Here is a 16196-nt window from a genome sequence, read left to right on the forward strand (position 1 = left end):
TTTCATATTAAATGATCCACAACAAAAAATGATAGTTTCCAGAATAGTGTCAGTTCTAACCCTCTGTGGCTCTGTGTGTGTACATTTAAATTATAATTTATACATCTTGTTACCATATGTTTTTGACATCTGGCATTGTATTCTTTGAAGTGTCTTGGAGTACCATGTTAATACCATGGCACATGTATATTTTGATCATTAAGTGTGATTCATGGTGTTGGGGAGGGCATTGCCCCCCTTAGATTTTCTCAAACTTCTTGCACAGTGGCATCCAGGGGCGGATTATGAGTAGCAAGGGCCCCGGGGTCAGTGTTCTTAGCTTCATCAAACACTTTAAATATTGAAGAATTTAACAAATACAGAAGGCTCCTACAGTATCTACACAAGAGTTTGGAGAAAGAGTTCAGGCAGTTCTGGCTTGCGCTGCTATCTTTTCTAACTCATCTGTATGATGGGGTGTGTTCCATTCAGAAGTGATCATCCCTACACCCTATTTTCTTCAAAGACTTTACCTTCCATTGTGAAAGCTTCGAAGGTCTGAAAGGTGTGAGGCTCAAAAATCGCGATCATTTGGTCATTGATTGGGAAATTCTGTTTGGAACGACTTTACATGATGGTAGCTATTTTGGATGCAAAAGGGTCCTATAAGAGGGCTGGGGGCCCTCATGGTTACAGGGACCTGTTGAGGGGGCCTTGAATAAGTTGTGGGGCCCACATATTTACAACCTGGTCTCATAGTGAAAACATGTCTCTATATGTATTTTTGCAAAAATTGTTATACGTGTCTCCAGGAACAATTCCCTGCAGTTTTCAGGAGAAATGAACACTAGAGGTGCTACAAAAACTGTATGTTTTATTCACTTTCACTCAAATCATGACTTAAATGGCTGATTATAACTTTATAAACACTTATGTTATTATATGGTATCGACACACTTTTACTCAAAAACATATTTTGATGCTTTTATTACAGACTCACCTACATATATACACGTTCCAACACAGACAGCTTGCACGGTAGCTCACTTGATAGGGTGTTGGACAGAGTTGGAGGACCGCAGTTCAAGTCTACCCATGAACTCAATCTGATATGTGACATTACAGAGTCATAGAAGCAGCATGAAATGGGGTGGTTGCTTCAGAAAATGTTCTTTTTCATTTCACTTCTGCATGGTTAGATTTGGGCATTGATAAGGTAAGGATGTCTTTTTAATATATCATATATACAGTATTTTAAAACTAATGGTTAAGTATAGGCATTGATTTGGTAAGGATGAATTTTTTAAATGTCTCATTTATATTTTAAAACACTATTGGTTAGGTTTAGGCTAAAGTATTAGGTTAAGGAGGTATGTTTAAAAAAAAAAAAAAAAAAAATATATATATATATATATATATATAAAATTCACCTTAATACCACGTATGAATATGACACCATTGTACTTGCTTTTGGTGCCCCAAGCTGGAAATTTCACTCTAAACCTTCACCCAAACGTGATATACAGCTCATAAATTTTGAATTGCAAAAATGTTGTCATGTTCACATAAATTTCATGAGACCAGGCTGCATATATAAACATTTGTTTTTTCAAAGTTGATGGCCCATGAGACCTTGCAGCCCAGGCTCAGATAGCTGTACATTATCAGAAAACGCATTCATGGCGGCTGATATTTTGCACTGTACACAACCAAATCACAAGATATTCCATCAGGAGCAAACAGTTTGCTAGTTTTATTACCTTCAAATTAATGTGGTTAAAAATTAATAACACTCAAAATCAGCAATATAAACAGTATTTTCTATTATTATGCATTCTTTATATAATACTTTATATAAGTAGCTCATTATAGAAGGAAGGGCTTTTATAGTCCAGTTTGTTCATAAATGTCTTGAAATTCCATCCTCCAGTTCAAACTAAAAACCAACCCAATTCACCAAATATTAAGAAACGGTTTTTAGGATTGTGCTTTTACAAACCTTTCCAAAATCCTTTAAAATAAATTGACTTTTGCCTCATAGTAGTGAAGTATATATGCTAAGTCAAGCTATCACACTGATGGATGTGAACAGCCCTTACAGCAAATATGTTTAGGTCAATTTTTGGAATTAAAAAGTTTCATGATATGCAGAATTCAGATGCACCATACAGTATGAAACAAAGTGATTGTCCCTCACAGAAAAATCATGTTTTTCATCGTACCATTTAACCCACCGAGTTTGCATTTATTATATCTTCTAAGGCAATACTGAGATTTGAATATTTGAGGTTAAGTGGGGTTGAATCTCATGAAAAAATTCACAAAATAAAAGTCTTATTACTATAATAGAGTAAGCAAAATCATCCTATTTGGAATTACAACTTGTCAGCTCATTGTTCATTGTGCAGAAATTAATGCTAACAATAAAATCAAAGTAATTTAGCAATTTAAATCTACAATTGTCATTTTTCATAATATTTTGAGAATAAAGTAAAAGGAAAGTAACATCAAAGTGATGTGGTGGACAAGAGCAAAGTGGAGCATCTGGGTCATTACATACAACACCAGTGAGATAACCTGGCTATACAACTGAACTGAATTTGTGGGAAGTTTTTGTGAGCTGAACAAAGTGTGAACAAAGCCATAGAATATTTTTACTGCTTGTGTGAACATAGCGTGGGTGGTTCTTGTTCAGAATAAGCTGTAATGTGGACCAGACTTTATTCTGATTGTCAAAAGTCTGGCTTTGAGATCCTAGGCCGCAACATGTCTTCACAATATAACTATGTAGACACACTGAGTCAAGATAAACAGAACATACTCTATTCTGTCAGATAGTCTTTCTCCTCATGGAAGTTCACGAGTGTGATGAGATGTTCCTCATACTACATGATTATTTCTCATTCGCAGCGCGCGTGTCTCTCAGCTGTTAGAAATGTTGAAAACACACAAACAATATTTAATAAAATGGCATTTCTATGCTTCAACATCAAATCAGTACCAACCAGCATAAATCAGCAGTAACCAGCCTCAAAACGGCACCAAATCAGTATTAACCAACATCTAACCGACATAAAAATCACTAAACCAGAACTAACCTTGCATAAACATAACACAGCAAGTAAATTCTTTATGTAGTAGACTAACTACTACATGTGTAGTGTACGGTTCATACATCTACCATTCTACAACACTTTAAGTGCTTCCTGAACATCTGAAACTTTTTGCTTTACAATCACAGATAAAACATTTGTTCGAGGTTTGTTTGGCTTGACTCTGAAAACTTGTCAACAATTCTGTACCATCCATTTCATAAGACATTAAGAGTGGAATTAATCAGAGAAGTTTAGCTCAATTGACAGCATGTCTCAGTGTTGATGTTCTCTAACTGAAGCAAAATCAAGGTTTGCAGTGAAGTACCTGTAATGGATGTGAATGGGGCAAATTTGGAGGGTTTAAAAAGGCATAAATGTGAAGCTAATAATTTAAGAGCACTTACATTGAAGGAATAGTTAAAAAAAAAAAAAAAAAAAAAAATTTACTCCCCTGGCATCCCAGATGTGCAAGACTTTAGCAGAACACATGATTTTAATTTCTCAGCTCTGTAGGTCCATACAATGCAAGTAAATGGGTGCCAACATTTTGAAGCTCCAACATACACAAGGGAGAAAAGTAATCATGACTCATGGTTACACTTAAGTGGCAAGATAAAGGGAACAGATCAATATTTAAGACCAATTTGCCTCCCTTCCCTGTAGAGGGCAGTATGCACAGCATGTAAAGCACCAAATACAAAGTGAAAGCAAACTAAACATGGACAGAAGTTCATAGGGAAACTGCAGTGCAAGAACCAGATTGGGAAAGATGGTACAGACTTAAACCAGCTAGAGAGCTTAGTCTGAAGTGTAAACTTTTGGGTTATATTGTAGCCAAAGACAATTTAAAACTTGCATATAAAAACCCTTGAGGCTTGAAGCAATGAGAACAAAACACTTGTAGGAATGTTTGACAAAATGTAGGACAAGTCAGTCTAGACTGTTTTCATGGACAGAAAACATGCATCAAGTGTCTGGCTTTATTGCGCACTTGTGATCTGCACAACCAACTGGTGTGGCAAAACATCTCTCCCCTTGCATTGGTTAGGGCATCTGCTGCCAGGAACAAACCTAGGCACCTTTTTAAAATAGGCAGAGGGGACTCCAAATGCCAGGATCAATGCACTTCACTCAACCATTTAACTAGGTCTCATGACTTTAAATAGATCAGTTGGCAGTCCATCTTAAGATACAGATGGAGTGAATAAGACATCAATGAGGTAAACTTCCATTAGAGGCATAATTGGGCTGATGGCACATGGGATGCAAAAAAAAAAAAAAAAAAAAGCTTGAAGTGCGTCAACTCATGATCCAGTTCCTACATAGAGGGATGGTCTCCTTGCTGGAACAGGAAGGCTTAGAGCTGGAACTGTAGTTTGTCACTCTGAGTTCAAGGCAGGAAGTAGGAGTTGGAACCTGTAGTCTTGCCATCCACAAAGCACCTAAAAACAGATTGTGTTATTGCAAGAGCAATAAAGGATTGCAGAGTAGTCCACAAGACAAGCCCCCCGGTTGCCGAAAGTCTGGGGTTATAGAGGTCACACTGAATTGGGTTTGTTGGAGTCTGAGACAGACACCTTTGCCTAAACCAAACACAGAACATTTAAATCAATGGCTGCCAGGCATTACCTTCTAGACCTAGCTGGATTTCAACTATTGCAGAACGAATCTTACCCATGATTCTTAATAAAGGAATATCTTGGCAGAGCTTGCACATCAGGCAATGGAGTGGCCACACAACTGTCCACAAGAACACGTAGGGGACCATGATTGAACATCTTCACAGAGGCTTCAAATTTAATAATGTCACCCAGGAAATACAAGTTGGAAGGCCTCTGGAAGGACCAGTCATCTGCAAGAGAAACCGCATGTCAGATACAGCCAGTCACAAAGCTGAATTTGGATTAAATACAAACCAGTCATGAGCTTCAAGGAGAAAACCAAGACTTCTTCCCCAGCCGCCACTGAAGCAAAAGGGACCCACATGGGCATCAAGACATTACTGCTCACATTCTGAAACCTGCAGTTTGAGAATGAGATGTGCTTCAGGCAAAAACTGCCAGATGTTTAGGGTGGTGGCCATGGCATTGCTATGTGGCAGCCAAGGTGATAAAGCTTACGCAAGATAACACTTATGCTCAAGGACTGTTAAAACAGCAGACTTTAAACAATAACATTGTGTTTACCCTTCCTCAGTTTAAGCTAGATTTGTGATGGAGTCCAAAGGATTAACCACCATTTGGCAGCCATATTGTTGTAGTCAGATAAAAAGTAGCCATGCTTGCATGTAGATGACCCACTTAACACCCCCCCCCACCCCATTTACTTTAGCACCTATAAGATGCTTAATAGCCAATGGTCACTTTCAGGCTCAATGAGATTCAGTAAGAGTTCTTAAATATTCTCTTGATGTCATAGTAACCTACCGATTAGTAGCTAGTAGGGAAGCCAAATATTTTGAGGGCAACTCATAGTAAGCCTACAAGCAACTGCAAGTAGCCTTCGGAGTCAAGTTGCAAGCTGCTTCAACTGCCAACAAATGAACAGACTTGCCTTGAAGGCACTTTGTCTCAAGGAACAGGTTTTACAAAGTTCAATGCTTAAGTGTCCAAAGCCTACTACACAAGCTGTAGTAATACTCCCCTTAGAAAGTCACCATGACGGAGCTGAAAGTTAGTCACTTGCCTTGAATAATGACACTGAATGCCAATGCTGGCACTATTAGCACTACGAATTTGAGTTCCAGCAAATGGCTCAGGGGTGTATGTAAGGGCAAAGATGTAGACAAGCTCGTCTTCAGTCAGCTGTAAAAAGGACTGATGGTTACAGACATTCCTACTCAGCTACAGCAAACAAGAGTAGTGTACGGAGTTCTCACCATCAGCACACTGTTGCAGTCCTGTTCTCATCTTTGAACATGAAATACCTTCGAATCAGAGTCCTCACCAACTGCAGAACAGCCTCCCAAAGTAAGGCCAGATGGCTGGACCAAGAGACCATTACCAAACAAGTCTCACTTTGCTTCTACAAGTACTGCTCTCTCTCTCTCCACGTCAAACAGCTACACTGCTAGGAGTAATGGGCTGCCTCAACTGAAAGTCCACCGCCAACTCACTCAGTACTTCAGGAACAACAGGGTATCTCCAGTCCAATGGCTTCACTGGACCTTGCAGTAGCTGCTTGGTCTGAACACCAAGGGGCTCTTGCACAAGCCCTCTGGAATCACCACTCAAAGCACTCTGATATGGAGCAGCTGTCTGTTGATGATTCCAAAGACCAGCAGGTGAAAAGACAGGACCTCTGGATGAAGCCACCAAATCTGATTTGGGATCTTTAAATTGTCCCAAATTCTCCCATACCCCACACAGACCAAAAACAGCACACATGAGAACCACAACTGTACCTTGACAAAGCTCCATTTTGACAAACATACACACAATGCCACAATACACACCACTGCTAGGTTGGGCCATTAAATACAGCTTTGAATTAAGGTGTCTCCTCCCCTTTCAGCTTAATTCATTAAATTAATTCTACTCTGGACCTGCAGAGTTCAAGCGTTAACAAATGACAATATAGAAAGGCCATAACCTATATCCCAATCAGGCTGGAGATGAAGCTACATATATGCAGCTGGCATATTAACTGTTTGAGAGCTTTATAAATTTAGTATGAGAGGCTTTATTTGGATTAAAATAGAAAGAGAGTAAGCAGGTTAAACCATAACAATTAATATAAATCAGGGTGCTGAAAATGTATGGAGCTTAGCAGTCCAGAAACTGTCTCTACTTGGTCAGGTACTAAGTCATAAATCTTAAAATTCTTGTATTTTTAATTAAATGTGCAATAAAGTTATGATGCAGTGGAACTGTCAGTTTCATAACATTTGAAATGAATGATTTTCATATTAAATGATCCACAACAAAAAATGATAATTCCCAGAATAGTGTCAGTTCTAACCCTCTGTGGCTCTGTGTGTGTACATTTAAATTATAAGTAATACAAAAGTCAAACACACAACATCTTGTTACCATATATTTTTGACATATAGCATTGTATTCTTTGAAGTGTCTTGGAGTACCATGTTAATACCATAGCACATATATATTTTGATCATTAAGTGTGATTCATGGTGTTGGGGAGGGCATTACCCCCTTAGATTTTCTCAAACAGCTAAGACAGACACAATGCACTTATTGCATAGTGGTGTCACTTATATGTGGAATCCAATTTCAAATTTTAGCTTCCATTGTTGTGAATTTAGTGTTAAAATGTGTAGCTGACATGGAAATTCTAGCACTGACAAGTCGTATCATTATTATGCATGCAATTTGACATCATATGGATACAAAAGTCTAAATAACTACAAATTTTAAGAAGATAAAATGAGCTAAAATTGAAAAAAATAAAAATAAATAGATTATATGAAAACACACTTTTACAAAGTACTGCCACGGTCCTGTTTTTTAAGGCATGTTTGTCAATGCATCCGTTTGGACAACACAATTGCATTCTTTCAAGAAAAACAACAAAAAGAAAGAGACAATGCATTGCTTTAGCAATTTAAAATATTTTTTTTTCTGAATGAAAAATAAAGTTGTTTACAATGGGATATAATTTAGCACTGATAGCTGTACATTATCAGAAAACATCTTATTACTATAATAGAGTAAGTAAAATCATCCTATTTGGAATTTCAACTTGTCTGTTCATTGTTCATTGTGCAGAAATTAATGCTAACAATAAAATCAAAGTAATTTAACAATTTAAATTAAATTAGTCTTCCGCCACCCAGATTGAGGAGAGTCACTACACAACCACGAGGACATAGAGTGCATTGGGAATTGGGCATTCCAAATTGGGGAGAAAAAAAATTAATAAATCTCAGCTCTTTAGGTCCATACAATGCAAGTGAAGGGTGCCAACATTTTGAAGCTGCAAAATCCACAAAAAGAGCATAAAAGTAATCCAGTGGTTAAACTGATATCTTCAGAAGTGGTATGATAGGTGGAGAGAAACAGATCAATATTTAAGTCCTTTTTTTAAATAATAAATTATCCTCCCTGCCCAGTAGGGGGCAATATGCACAGAATGTAAATCACCAAAAAACAGGAGACAGTGAAAGTACAATAATCAAATAAACTGTACTAAACAAAGACAGAAATAAACTCAGAAACATCCTCTCACTTTCAACTGCTTTTATTTTCAGCAAACTTAACACGTGTAAATATTTGTATGAACATATAAAGATTCAACAACTAAGACATAAACTGAACAAGTTTCACAGACATGTGACTAACAGAAATGGAATAAAGTGTCCCTGGGGGGTGGTGTCATAATCAAAAGTACCAGTCAGTATCTGGTGTGGCCACCAGCTGCATTAAGTACTGCAGTGCATCTCATCCTCATGGACTGCACCAGATTTGCCAGTTCTTGCTGTGAGATGTTACCTTACTCTTCCACCAAGGCACTTGCAAGTTCCCGGACATTTCTTGGGGGGGGGTTGGCCCTGGCCCTGGCCCTGGCCCTGGCCCTCACCCTCCGATCCAACATGTCCCAGATGTGCTCAATGGGATTGAGATCCTGGCTCTCTGGCAATGGCATAACACTGACATTCCTGTCTTGCAGGAAATCATGCACAGAACGAGCAGTATGGCTGGTGGCATTGTCATGCTGGAGGGTCATGTCAGGATGAGCCTGCAGGAAGGGTACCACATGAGGGAGGAGGATGTCTTCCCTGTAACGCACAGTGTTGAGATTGCCTGCAATGACAACAAGCTTAGTCCGATGATGCTGTGTCACACCACCCCAGACCATGACGGACCCTCCACCTCCAAACCAATCCCGCTCCAGAGTACAGGCCTTGGTGTAACGCTCATTCCGTTAGTCCGACCATCACCCCTGGTGAGACAAAACCATGACTCGTCAGTGAAGAGCACTTTTTGCCAGTCCTGTCTGGTCCAGCTAAGGTGGGTCTGTGCCTATAGGCGAAGTTGTTGCCGGTGATGTCTGGTAAGGACCTGCCTTACAACAGGCATACAAGCCCTCAGTCCAGCCTCTCTCAGCCTATTGTGGACAGTCCGAGAACTGGAGGGATTGTGCATTCCTGATGTATCTTGGGCTGTTGTTGCCATCCTGTACCTGTCGCACAGGTGTGATATTCAGATGTACCGATCTTGCGCAGGTGTTGTTACACGTGGTCTGCCATTGTGAGATTGATCAGCTGTCCTTCCTGTCTCCCTGTAGTGCTATTTTAGGCATCTCACAGTATGTACATTGCAATTTATTGCCTTGGCCACATCTGCAGTCCTCATGCAACCATACAGCATGCCTAAGGCACGTTCACGCAGATGAGCAGGGGCCCTGGGCATCTTTTGGTGTTTTTCCAGTCAGTAGAAAGGTCTCTTTAGTGTCCTAAGTTTTTAGGACTGTGACATTAATTGCCTTCCGTTTGTAAGCTGTTAGTGTCTTCACGACTGTTCCACAGGTGCATGTTCATTAATTGTTTATGGTTCATTGAACAAGCATGGAAAACATTGTTTAAACCCTTTACAATAAAGATCTGTAAAGTTATTTGGACTTTTACAAATTTGTTTAAAATACAGTGTCCTGAAAAATGGACATTTCTTTTTTTGCTGATTTTACATGGTGAAACTGCAGTGCAGGAATGGAAGTCTCTGAGAAATATGGTACAGACACACCCTACATGACATTAAACCAGCCAAATAAGGGTTTGACCTGAAGTGTGGTCTTTGGCTACACTATAACCCAAAAGTCCATTTTAAACATGTTTCAGGTATAAAAAGAGACCTTTTGGAAAGTCTTGAAGCAATGATAAAAAACCTGACACTTGTGTAGGAAAGTTTGACATCAATAAACTAAAGGACAAGTCAGAGATGTAAAATGTCATGTGTTTTCATTGACAGAACTTATGAGTCAAGATTCTTGCTTGCACACTTAAGCATAATATCTGCACCACCAAATGGAATTGCAAAATTAACACCTTTCCCTTGCATTGGTTAGGATTAGGGATGGGTTACGGCATCTGCAACCTGCCAGGAACAAACCCAGACACCTTTACAATGGGCAGATGTGATTCCAAATGCCAGGATCTTAATGAATTTTTCAAAGACTCAAACTACATTAAAAGACAATGAACTAACCTCGCACACTTGAAATGTTATTGATGTGCGTCAGACACAAGCTCTAGCAAAGTCAATGGAAAAATCCCACACACAATCCTGGCTTGCAAAGAGTATGAATTTAAGCAACATTGCAAGCTTTAACAGTTTGATGTGACAACCAAATGAATTTGATTACATTTTTAATCAGTTGACAGCCCTAGTTCAACACTGTTAGTCCATCTTAATATGCAGAGACACTAGCCTAGTTTCCAGCCACTTTTCGTGCTATTTTGTTAGACAAAGTGAAAATGCGTAAAACAAATTTTGCGAAATTTGCTATCTTCTGCGTGTTTCCATTCAAATGGCCTTTTATCGTTAAAAATGGTGTGCGTGATGACGTCATGCCTTAAAAAAAAGTCTGTTTTGGTTTATTGCAAAATAAATCTGCCCTTAAGCCGTTTCCATGCAGAAATGTGTGTTTATCACTAATTCGCCTCCCAGATGTTCCTAATTTTTTCCTACAAAGTTTTAGTAAAATGGGGAGATTCATTGAAATTAGCCAGCTTACTGTCATTTTAATTTCACAAATAAAAGCAATCAGAAGAGGAATTGCAATCAAGAGAGCAGTTACCCTTCTGATAGGCAAAACATCAGGACCAATATTACAGTCCTATCACAGGTCGTCACCGGTTCTGACCCAAAAGCAAATTGTCATGGCCCTGTTCAAGCTGGAAACCTGCACCAAGTAGTGGGGGAAACTTTCAGTCTTAGGGTAGGTTTACACGACATTCAACTAAAACTATGCATTTTGGCTGTTTGTTTACACAATGGTGTTTTGGGGCCTGAAAATGCAAACTTAAAAATGGGTTTCAAAGTGCAAGTTATTGAAAATGATGCGGTCATGCACATTATGGGTTCAGTCTATAGGCATGCATGCGAGTACTTCAAAACAACTTAAGAGACATTCAGAATGACAATGGTGGAATGAAGGACTGTGTGTGTGCTGCTCAAGGTTGAGTTTGACACTTCTCCAGAGTAAAGCAACCTCATTGTCCATCCAGACAAAATTGCTCAATGCATTCACCAGCTTCATTGTTTGTATTCACTGCTCTGTGGAAGAATACTTCTGTGCAGGCATGTAGCATTTCTTTACAAATGCAACTACTGGCTATGACTACTTGCCTGGCATGCATACAGTGTTTAGTCATTTTTGTGAACGGATCATTGACAACTATGTGAAACTCTTCAAAAACAAGGAAAAACTTCAGTTTAGGACACCATTGTTGTAAACGCATCCTTAGTATAAAAGGGCCATCCATGTGTATATGCAGGGCGCACAGCTATTAAAGAAACACTGCAGTGTAATCAGTGTTTATATACTGTAGGATACATTCCTGATATTCAAGAGGCCATTTTAAACAATTGTTACCATCACAACTGCATTATGTCCAGCAACTTTTAATGACCAACTGAGCTTAGTCATCTCAAATTTCAGCATCATAAAGCAAGTCACATTTTCTGAAGCTCAGCAAATGCTATCAGGGGGTAAAGAGTTAAATTTATATCCAAGTTAAATATGTTAGTTTTCTGAAAGAACTGGCATTGGTCAAAAAGTTCAGTCAGAAGTGTAGAACACCATTCAGCCAACTTTGTCTACAGGAACAGAGTAAAGCTACCTTAAGCATATGTAAAGAAAAGGCCTGAAAATATTTCTCACTTGGTAAACATACAGGGGAAAAACAGTCATGGGACACTACAGTAGGTTAATGCCAATTTTCACAAAGGGTTTCCAAACCAGTCTTTCCCCCACATCATTTGAAGCATCTGAGATAATGCACTGGAGTTAAATGGAAGAATAGTGTCAACACTTGGAAACTCAAACCATCATGAAACTTTCATCAGCTTAATTGATGCCAGAAAACAGTCACAAAAATCCTTGTGTAAACTGTTAATGAACAGCAGTCATAAGTTTAATACAAAGCAAAGACTAAACAGGCATAACTGGGCTGATGGTACATGGGATATTGAGAACCAATGGGGGGAAAAAAAAAAAAAAAAAAAACCAATTACCTACTCAAACCAGTTCTCCTAGTAGTAGTTCAGAGTCACATGAAAAACACAAAGCCAAACAGAGTAAAAGGAATATGGCCCATTTTGCCAGTTTTATTGAAACCCAGTCTTTTTCTGCCCTTGAACCATGATGGGACCAAAGGTGGTCTTCCCTTCCCACTGAGGACCTAGAAAAGAACAAAGTTAAGAAACTCCTCTTAGGGACACCTTAGAAATGCATTCTACCAACCTCCATAGCCAGCAGGGGCACTCAAACTGTCTGCTCCACACATCAAGTCACAACAGCCACAGACTTGGTCATTGCCATCAGCAGCAAACCACCTGCAATTTAGATGGTCAGACACTGCACCTCCAGCTTAAGCACACTCAACATGGCAAGCTTACCCATTGGAATAGAAGGAACAAGACTTGTGCTGGGCATCAGTGGGTGTGGAGGCAAGAGTGGCCTTCAGAATGCATGTGATGTAGATCTGCAAGAGCAACAGAAGTCACAAAACTGATTGCAAGAGTGAATCAACTCATGATCCACATTTCTACATACAGAGGGATGGTCTCCTTGCTGGAACAGGAAGGCTTCAAGCTGGAACTGCAGTTGGTCAGTCCGAGTTTGAGGCAGGAAGTAGGAGCTGGAACCTGTAGACTTGCCATCCACAAAGCACCTGAAAACAGATGGTGGCATTACCAAGAGCAATTTGTAGGGGTATCAAGTAGTCCACAAGACAACCACCAGTTGTGGCAGTCACTGCATTAATTGGGTTTGTTTGGAGTCCCACAGAAAGACAGTCACCTACACCCAACACTTGATGCAACCCTACACCAAACATTCAATAATCCAAAAACTCTTGGCTGCCAGGCATTACCTCCTGGACCTAGCTGGAGGTCAACTATTGCAGAACAAATCTTACCCATGATTCTCAATAAAGGAATATTTTGGCTGAGCTTGCACATCAGGCAATGGAGTGGCCACACAACTGTCCACAAGAACACGTAGGGGACCATGATTGAACAGATTCACGGAGGCTTCAAATTTAATAATGTCACCCAGGAAATACAAGTTGGAAGGCCTCTGGAAGGACCAGTCATCTGCAAGAGATGCAGCATTTCAGATACAGCCAGTCACAAAACTGAATTTGGATTCAATACAAACCAGTCATGAGCTTCAAGGAGAAAACCAAGACTTCTTCCCCAGCCGCCACTGAAGCAAAAGGGACCCACGCAGGCATCAAGACATTACTGCTCACATTCTGAAACCTGTGGTTTGACAAGGAGAGCTGTGCTTCAGGCAAAAACTGCCAAATGTTTAGGGTGGTTGCCAGGGCATGCCATGTGGTTAAGGTAACAAGCTTGTGCAATTTACAGTGAGCTAAGACATAAACCTATGCTAGAATTATTGAAAAACTGCAGATTTAAAACAATTCCAGCAAATGTCCAGTTTACCTTTCCTCAGTCAAAGGAGAGCTGTACTCGAGAGAGTCCCAGGGATTAACCAATATGGCTGCCAAATTGTGTTGTGTACTCAGTTAAGTAGCCATGCTTGCATGTGGATTAGCCACTTCAGAGAAATAACTCACTTACTTGAGCCTCTGCATTTATAAAGTAACATGGTCAATGGTTCACTTTCAGCCTCAATGAGTTACCATCTACATTTAGTCAGCAGTGAAGCCAAATATTTTAAGGGCAACTCATAGGAAGGCTAATTGCAGTTAGCTTGTAGGCTTCAAAGCTACTACTGCAATGTCACCAGCTCTGCTGCCAAATGAACAGACTTGCCTTGAAGGCAAGTAGACAAGGAACAGGTTTTACACCAAGTTCCATGCTTAATGATGGGTCTAACAAAGCCTAGAAGTACAAGCTATAGTAATACTCCCCTTAGAAATACATGACTTGGAGCTGAGTGTTACAAGATCACTTGCCTTGAATAATGGCACTGAACGCCAATGTTGGCACTATTAGCCCTGCGAATCGGAGTTCCAGCAAATGGCTCAGGGGTGTACGTAAGGGCAAAGATGTAGACGAGCTCATCTTCAGTCAGCTGTAAAAAGGACTGGTGGTTACAGATGTTCATACTCAGCTATAGCAAACAAGAGTGGTGTACGGAGTCCTCACCATCAGCACACTGTTGCAGTCCTGTAGCTCATATTCAAAGATGAGAACCTTCGAATCAGAGTCCTCACCAACTGCAGAACAGCCTCCCAAAGTAAGGCCAGATGGCTGGATCAAGAGACCATTACCAAACAAGTCTCGCTTTGCTTCTACGAGTAGCACTCTCTCTCCACATCGAACAGCTACACTGCTAGGAGTAATGGGCTGCCTCAACTGAAAGTCCACTGCCAACTCACTCAGTACTTCAGGAACAATGGGGTATCTCCAGTCCAATGGCTTCACTGGACCTTGCAGTAGCTGCTTGGTCTGAACACCAAGAGGCTCTTGCACAAGCCCTCTGGAAACATCACTCAAAGCACTCTGATATGGAGCAGCCATCGGTTTATGATTCCGAAGACCAGCAGGTGAAAAGACAGGACCTCTGGATGAAGACACCACAGAAGCTGGATCCGATTTGGGATCTTGAAATTGTCCCAAACTCTGCCATGCACTGCACAGACCAAAAACAGCACACATGAGAACCACAATTGTACCTTGACTGAGCTCCATTTTGATAAACCTACACACAATGCCACAATACACACAACTGCTAGGTTGGGCCATTAAATACAGCTTTGAATTAAGGTGTCTCCTCCCCTTTCAGCTTAATTCATTAACTTAATTCTACTCTGGACCAGCAGAGTTCAAGCGTTAACAAATGACAATATAGAAAGGCCATAACCTATATCCCAGTCAGGCTGGAGATGAAGCTACATATATGCAGCTGGTATATTAACTATTTCAGAGCTTTATAAATTTAGTATGAGAGGCTTTATTTGGATTAAAATAGAAAGAGAGTAAGCAGGTTAAACCATAACAATTAATATAAATCAGGGTGCTGAAAATGTGTGGAGCTTAGCAGTCCAGAAACTGTCTCTACTTGGTCAGGTACTAAGTCATAAATCTTAAAATTCTTGTATTTTTAATTAAATGTGCAATAAAGTTATGATGCAGTGGAACTGTCAGTTTCATAACATTTGAAATGAATGATTTTCATATTAAATGATCCACAACAAAAAATGATAATTCCCAGAATAGTGTCAGTTCTAACCCTCTGTGGCTCTGTGTGTGTACATTTAAATTATAAGTAATACAAAAGTCAAACACACAACATCTTGTTACCATATATTTTTGACATATTGCATTGTATTCTTTGACGTGTCTTGGAGTACCATGTTAATACCATAGCACATATATATTTTGATCATTAAGTGTGATTCATGGTGTTGGGGAGGGCATTACCCCCTTAGATTTTCTCAAACAGCTAAGACAGACACACTGCACTTATTGCATAGTGGTGTCACTTATATGTGGAATCCAATTTCAAATTTTAGCTTCCATTGTTGTGAATTTAGTGATAAAATGTGTAGCTGACATGAAAATTCTAGCACTGACAAGTCGTATCATTATTATGCATGCAATATGACATCATATGGATACAAAAGTCTAAATAACTACAAATTTTAAGGCATGTTTGTCAATGCATCCGTTTGGACAACACAATTGCATTCTTTCAAGAAAAACAACAAAAAGAAAGAGACAATGCATTGCTTTAACAATTTAAAATATTTATTTTCTGAATGAAAAATAAAGTTGTTTACAATGGGATATAATTTAGCACTGATAGCTGTACATTATCAGAAAACATCTTATTACTATAATAGAGTAAGTAAAATCATCCTATTTGGAATTACAACTTGTCGGTTCATTGTGCAGAAATAAATGCTAACAATAAAATCAAAGTAATTTAACAATTTAAATTAAATTAGTCTTCCACCACCCAGAT

At 39.4% G+C, this 16196-nt stretch overlaps 1 protein-coding gene and 1 pseudogene across 1 annotated transcript in view; both read right to left on the reverse strand.

Moving 5' to 3' along the window:
- Nucleotides 1-4464: 4464 nt before the first annotated feature.
- On the reverse strand, nt 4465-6493 carry LOC127410765 (zona pellucida sperm-binding protein 3-like; annotated as a pseudogene).
- Nucleotides 6494-12361: 5868 nt separating this feature from the next.
- LOC127410766 (zona pellucida sperm-binding protein 3-like) overlaps nt 12362-16196 on the reverse strand; it is an 11362-nt gene continuing 7527 nt past the window's right edge. Inside the window, exon 8 of the mRNA XM_051645982.1 lies at nt 12362-12435. Within this exon, the coding sequence (XP_051501942.1) occupies nt 12362-12435 (74 nt within the window). The remainder of the gene's footprint in view (nt 12436-16196) is intronic.

Source organism: Myxocyprinus asiaticus, chromosome 20 (genome assembly GCF_019703515.2).
Source record: "Myxocyprinus asiaticus isolate MX2 ecotype Aquarium Trade chromosome 20, UBuf_Myxa_2, whole genome shotgun sequence".
Classification (NCBI taxonomy): Eukaryota; Metazoa; Chordata; class Actinopteri; order Cypriniformes; family Catostomidae; genus Myxocyprinus; species Myxocyprinus asiaticus.